General features: G+C 28.3%; 1 protein-coding gene across 1 annotated transcript; it reads right to left on the reverse strand.

Annotated features, from left to right (window-relative positions):
- Window positions 1-793: 793 nt before the first annotated feature.
- LOC116404372 (cysteine proteinase inhibitor 1-like) lies at window positions 794-1270 on the reverse strand. Its single transcript, XM_031886687.1, has one exon. It carries the CDS (start codon window positions 1265-1267, stop codon window positions 956-958), a length of 312 nt encoding a protein of 103 aa, XP_031742547.1. The 5' UTR covers window positions 1268-1270; the 3' UTR covers window positions 794-955.
- Window positions 1271-7621: the final 6351 nt, after the last annotated feature.

Raw genomic sequence — 7621 nt, forward strand, 5'->3', positions numbered from 1 at the left:
TAAAATATTTACAAAATATTGCAAAATTTTACATTTTATCTATGCATTTTGATAAATGTTGATCATAAAATTTATCAGAGTGTTGTTATCTTGTGAGGAGGACTCCAAATACATAAAGGAAGAATAATGAAACCAAAAACACATTTGCTTTAGATAAAATTTAAATAAATTTTTTATTGTTCTCTTAACATTATAAATTTTAGACATTTTGGTATGTTTGAACATAGTTTTGTCATTTAAAATGATTACCGTAAAATTTAAATTTAGGTTTACTTTCAAATATAGTAAAATATTAAAGACTATCTACTATGCATATTTATATATGTCATAATAGAAATAAATAGTAATCTAATTCCATCTATGTTAGATGAGTAGTGATATTTTCTTATATTTAAAAATGTTTTTAACAATTTTATCATTTAACTTTTTAGGTATAGGATATTTTTTCAAAAGTAATTATACCAAACATAAAATATAAATGTTATAAAATTGATATATCAAAGTAGTTATCATTTAGTATATATCATATTTATTAGTAGGAAAGTGTTTGTAACGTCCAACCTACGATTTAGACCCGTATATAAAATTCTCATATTTGACAGACTTTGAACACATTTTTCTGTGCTATTTAACATATTTATTCAAATACGGTCATTAATTGGCTTTATTTTACTTTTCTCTTCAAGTTGAATTTTGTAGACGAACACACCAACTTCTTCTTCTCTCATATCATGTCACGCTATATGTAATTATAAAAATAAAATAGAAGAAAAGAAATGCAAAAGACAATATAGAAAATACATAACATACATATATATTGATAGGATTAATTAATTTATTTTATAATCCCATTATTTATAGATCTATATATATTGATAGTAAAGGAGGGGAGTACATAACATACATATGCATAAAAGCAATAACTTTAGGTGGGAGTTACAAGGGATATCCCTTGTCAGCCAGAAGATGGGTAGAATACTACGAAGGATGTGAGCTCCAAGAAATTCTCCCATCTCTTCTCCCACACAACAGCCTCACAGTTTACCTCAATATTATTTTCATCCTTACACTTCAACCCCAGACGCCAATTGGTTCCAGCCACCACTTGCGACTCGCACTTCAATACACTAAGAAGGTACAAGTAAGGACGTTCATGGCGGTGTTTTATGTTGTATTCTGTTACTGCCCATTGTGCTACTTCTTTCGCATGTTCACCATCTGAATTCTCACATGGTCGATAATCTCCAACAATTGGTTCAGGAGACATTTTCTACCTTTCTTTCAATCCACACAAAGCTCTTATGGAATTTTTAATTCGTGATTTGTTTCGAAACAAGGGTGTTTCAAATTTATACTACTCCAATTTATTCCACTCTTTTCCTTCGACTTAATTTATTATTAATTCTTTAATTTGTGGAATCTAATACTCTACTTCTAAAAGGTAATTAAGTAAGAAGGAAAAGTAGTTTATTAAAATATGAGAATTTTGAATTCCAAAAGCTAAACTATATATACATGCTTTTTGTGAGTTACACAACGTATTTATTTAAATAATAATATGTATTATATTTAAAATATATGCTTCAAATAAACTTATGTTCATGTATAAGTGAACAGTGAACATATATATTTCAAGATTTTAAACTTCTGACATGACCTTGATGCATTTTGCTTAATTAACAGGAGGATCACCTTAACATTTTTATTGTCTAGTATTAAAATTTGTACCTACCATTGTCATATATAAATCACATTTAGTAGGTCTTTAGAAGTGAATTTACCTGTGTTTAGATCACTTATATCATCTAAAGCATAGAAATTTGAGTATAGGTTTTCTAGTCTTTCTAAATAAAAGTAAAGGTGTGTTTGGGAATACATTTTCAAGTGTTTTTTAGTTCTTAATTTTTTATAAAAAATTATGAAGAAATGGTGGAAAACCTTCTAATCATATTGAAGTGTTTCGAAAACATGCCAAATAGCGTTTGAAATGTAGTTCAACCAAGTAGTTATATTAATTTTGTTTAAAGGAAATTGCATCCAATAAAAAAAAAAATCGAAAAAAGCAGAACATAGTACATTTTTTTTTCATATTGCAAATATGACAAATATGACAAGTAATTAACGATATTAAGACAACTATCGAAGGGATATGGAGCACTATCAAAGAGTTATTCGTTTTTTAAATTTACCATTTTTGTAATTTAGAAAATGTAGTAACATGAGCTCTATTATCCTAAATTATTTTGCTATTTTTGCAAGTGTACTTTTATTTAAATTGTTCAAAAGTTTACTTTTCTTTTAAGATGTGTTCAAATTTTTGTTTTATTCGTTTGAAAATAGTTGTTTTGTTTAGATCACATGCATGAAATAAAAGATAGGGAGAAGTTGGGATTTTGCATTACTATGTTAAAGTGAAAGAGATACATTCTTCATTATCCTATGTGTGGAACTAACAATTTTTTTAAGAAAAATTAAACATTGATTTTGCCCCAATGATTCTAAATTATCCTTTTTTGTCTTTTAAATTAGTTTTAGAAAAGCATGCAATTCAAGAGGCCAATTTGAGTATATATGTTATTGAAGAGGCCAATTTGAGTATATATGTTAGTAAAAGTATGGATTTGAGGTTTAAAGAAAGAACAAGAAACACATGAAGAAAAGCATTTTTGTTATTTACATGACTTTTCTAAAATGTAATAGACTAATCCAATATTGGTCTATTAATAAAATCGAGGTATTTTAAAAAATAACAAACCATTGAAACTATTTACAAAATATAGCAAATATATAAAAAAAAGACTTAAAAAACGGCTGATACATTGATGAATTTTGTTATATTTTGTAAATAGTTTTATATTTTATTTACAACTGGTTTGATAAATTATTTTTAATATTTTACTCTTGAAAAACCATTAATGTTTTTATCCCCGAAAAGAAAGATGTCAACATTTTTTTAGAGTTGAGTAGAGTAAATAACAACGTTTTTAACCTTTCTTTTTTCTTTTCTTTTTTCATTTTTGAGAAATTCTTATGGATATAGAATAAACTAGTGAATCGGATCCAAATTTATCCATTAAAATAAGGAAAATTTACGTATATATGAGAAAATTGAAACTATCTTTTATAAATTTGAGGAAATATATTAATTTTCTTTTATTTCAAAAATACACCTAACTTTTTACTCAAATATTCGCCTTCCATCTTTTTTTTTTTTTTATCGTGAGTCATTCTTTAGATTTATTCATCCATTGTTTTTATTCTGATCTTTGTTTGTTTTTTCAAATAGTGTCCATCTCATTGCTACAAATCTGACAATATTTGACGCTTACAGTCTTGATATTCTTGACAGTTTTATTAAAAGTTGTCAAGTAGAAAAAAAACGTCAAGAATAACCAATAGGAAAAAAATGCATAAATATTTATTTTTTATTTTTATTTTAAATACTTGACTGATTAAAAACGTCAAAACTAATTTTATTTACTTGACATTTAAAAAATGTCGAGTAATACAAACAATTTTTTTTCAATTTTTTCTCAAATTTTCCATTTTTCTCCAATTTTGTAAAAAAAAAAAAACTTTTTCCTTTTTTTCCCAAGATTTCCTTTTCCCCCAATTTCTAAAAAGCCCTAATTATCTTCCCCAAATTTTTACTCATATTTTCTGCATCCACCAATTCTTCTCCTAACTTCAAACTTTCTCCCCCAAAATTTCTCATCCACGAAAGCCACGACCGCCCACCACAAAAATCCCTATTTTCTTCCTCCTTTCTCTCTACCAATTTCATGAAAATTCCTATTTTTCTTCCCCCTTCTCCAAGTTTTTTTTTCAAAAATCCCTAACTATCCACCGCCCCAAGCTCCACTCCATCGTCGACGGCTGAGACTCCACCACTCGCGCACTCCTCGCCCAACTCACCGTGCTCATCGTAAGTCTTCTACACATATTCAAAGGACTTTCGGTTTTCCTTTATCCACACATTGCAACTTGTCGGGCTCGACACAACTCGCCTACCTCCTTGCTCGATGATGAAGGAAATATTGAAACCATGTTAAATGTTTTATGAATATGTAGAATAATCTCTTTTATTTCTCCCAAGGTTTTTGTTACTGGAATATATATAAGCCATTTGGTATCGGATGTTGTTTTACAACTTAATTTAGTGAGTTTTGATATGTCTTTTATAACGTCATTTACCTGTTATATTCTGTTTAGGTAAAGAGCTTCTCTAGATTGAAAACCCAAAATATCTTGAAATATCTTTTGTCTGTTTTTTCATTGTGGATTCCTCGTTTCATTGCATTTCAAATATTTATACACTCCAAGAAAAACTACCTACTATGCCAGTTGAGTTAACTAAAGAATAGCTAATGTTTGTTACTATATTTAATTTTGAGAGTTTTATTGCAAGAAACAGGGGTGAGAGAGTGCTTTGCATTCTTATACTTGAAGCTTCGATCTCATCTCACTTCTTCCATCGTGTACATGTCTGAAGAAACCTCAACCCAAGTAACTAGGAAAAATTAGTTTGTGGGAATTACTTGTGAGAACAGGATTATATATTTCATGGTTGACATTTTGCAATTGACATTTTGCACTTTGCATGTACAAATGAACACCATCATTTCTATTCATGAAAAATATTCAGGAGTGGTTGTATATATATTGGTTTGATGTGCCCTAAACCTCAACCCTATCTAGTGCTTTATGCACACATACACACACTTGAACTCTCTGTATTTGTCTCTTTTTGTCTCCATGAATAATGAGAAGCCAATACAAACAGATGAATTCTCTGTTTGGTTCTCTTTCTCTATCTCGATGTTGGAAAAGCTAAATATTTGAGGCATTGATTTCAGGAATTGGTGCAAGGGTTTGATCAAGAGGCTGCTGCAGTTGTTGTGGCAAGATTAACTTCATAAAAAATGGAGATGGGGTATTCTTAAATGCTTATATCCCTAAAAATGCTTATATCACTTATATTTATTCGTTTACGTCACCAATAATTCTCTTCAAATATTTTAAACTGCATTGTTTTGGCTTCGGAAACTTAAAAAAGAAATTGGGAGACGACTCCAAGGTTTAGGGAATTTTATATAGGATTCTACCTTCAAAAAGTTTACTTTGTCATGTGTGCTGAAATTCATGCGTTCCTCTATTATATTTATTCTAAGGTGTTCTTTTACAACATAAGCTCGCTCTATCTTGAATTAGTTTATAGATTTTGGTTGCTGATATTAAATTCTACAAACGCTCATCAAGTACATGGTTAGGAAATAAGTTCTTGATTAGAAACAAGATTCATAATATATATAATGTTTCTTTTACATTCACATTACTACATGGTAGTCCTCCATTTTCTTCTTTGTTGTGGTAATGTTGGTTCACAAATGTATGTGTTATGGATGCTTATATTCATGTTGTCTTTGTAGGTTCAACCGGAGTCGACAACTTCATGAGTTTTCTTTCAAAGAACATTTTCAGAGACGAACATTCTCGGTTGGTCGTTTATGCTTCTGCAAAAATCTTGTTAGATGTATTCTAATGCTATTTAAAATATTTTTTGATTAAGGGTTGGATTCCGTACTTGTAAATTGTTGACACTTGATTGGAAATGTACGAATATTATAAATTGTATTATATCTATATATATTAAAGTGTTGGCTACTTTTTTCTATATGGGTGTCAATATTATAAATTCAAAATTTTCATTCTCAGCTACATATTATTGTCATTCAAATGGTTCGTGTAATGGTGGAGCGGCAAGGAGAACAGGAAAAAACTGTAGTAAATTGAGAAATTTGCAACAGAAAATAAATGACGTAATAAATGAATTTGTGACAGTTATTAATTGTTGTCAATCCGAAAACGATGACAGTTGTTTAATAAAATAAATATCACGATTGCCCTATATGTGACAGGAAAAAAATGTCGTCAATAGCAAAACAATGACATTTTTATACAAAAAAAACTGATTAACATATTCATGACAATTAAAAAATGTCACAATAAATGAATTCGCGACATTTATTTAACCGTCGTTAATACACAAATGATGATAGTTATTTGTTGTCATAAAATAAAATATGACAGTTATTTGACGTCGTTGAATTCTGATTAACGACATTTATTTCATATCATAAAAACTTATTTAACAGTTTTAAAAACTGTCAAAAACTGTCATCGAAGGACTTTCCATGACTCCCGCTTCTATGACTGAAAATAATTGTCGCGAATTTCGTTTACGACAGTAAATAACTGTCGTCATAGACCACTTTTCTACTAGTGCATATTCTTACTATTTTCTAAATACTACTTGTAATTAACAAAAATGCTAAACTTCTTTTAGCAAAATATAGTAAAATTTTAGATTATGTCAATAGTAAACAATAAATACTGACAGATACGGTAGGCTTCTATTATTTATGTTGTGATAGAATTTTGTAAATTTTTCTGTTCATATTTTACCAACAATGTCGGACAAAGTGTGTATATATATCCTAGTAATTAACTATAAGGAGCATCTCATTATCTTAAGTTTCTCATTAAAATGAAACGTAGAATACCTTTTTTATTCTTTTGAATTACAAAAGTATTTGAAATATTCGGACTCCTTCTTCGTGTGTTTAATTTCTCACATTGGCCCTCTTGAATTGAATGCTTTTCTAAAACTAATTTAAAAGAAGAAAAAAAAGGATAATTTAGAATCATTGGGGCAAAATCAATGTTTAATTTTTTAGAAAAAATTGTTAGTTCCACACATAGGATAATGAAGAATGTATCTCTTTCACTTTAACATAGTAATGTAAAAACCCAACTTCTCCCTATCTTTTATTTCATGCATGTGATCTAAACAAAACAACTATTTTCAAACGAATAAAACAAAAACTTTGAACACATCTAAAAAGAAAAGTAAACTTTTGAACAATTTAAATAAAAGTACACTTGCAAAAATAGCAAAATAATTGAGGATAATAGAGCTCATGTTACTACATTTTCTAAATTACAAAAATGGTAAATTTAAAAAACGAATAACCCTCTGATAGTGCTTAATATCCCTTCGATAGTTGTCTTAATATCGTTAATTACTTGTCATATTTGTCATATTTGCAATATGAAAAAAAAAGGTACTATGTGCTGGTTTTTTCGATTTTTTTTTCTTGATTGGATGCAATTTCCTTTAAACAAAATTAATATAACTACTTGGTTGAACTACACTTCAAACGCTATTTGACAATGGTAGGTACAAATTTTAATATTAGACAATAAAAAGGTTAAGGCGATCATCCTGTTAATTAAGCAAGAATGCATCAAGGTCATGTCAGAAATTTAAAATCTTGAAATATATATGTTCACTGTTCACATGAACACAAGTTTATTTGAAGCATATATTTTAAATATTATACATATTATTATTTAAATAAATACGTTATGTAACTCAAAAAAAGCATGTATATATAGTTTAGCTTTTGGAATTCAAAATTCTCATATTTTAATAAACTACTTTTCCTTCTTACTTAATTACCTTTTAGAAGTAGAGTATTAGATTCCACAAATTAAAGAATTAATAATAAATTAAGTCGAAGGAAAAGAGTAGAATAAATTGGAGTAGTATAAATTTGAA

This window comes from Cucumis sativus, chromosome 6 (assembly GCF_000004075.3).
Source record: "Cucumis sativus cultivar 9930 chromosome 6, Cucumber_9930_V3, whole genome shotgun sequence".
Taxonomy (NCBI): Eukaryota; Viridiplantae; Streptophyta; class Magnoliopsida; order Cucurbitales; family Cucurbitaceae; genus Cucumis; species Cucumis sativus.

Coding starts and splice junctions, on each gene's coding strand:
- LOC116404372 (XM_031886687.1), bottom strand. CDS start 1,267: ATGTCTCCTGAACCAATTGTTGGAGATTATCGACCATGTGAGAATTCA.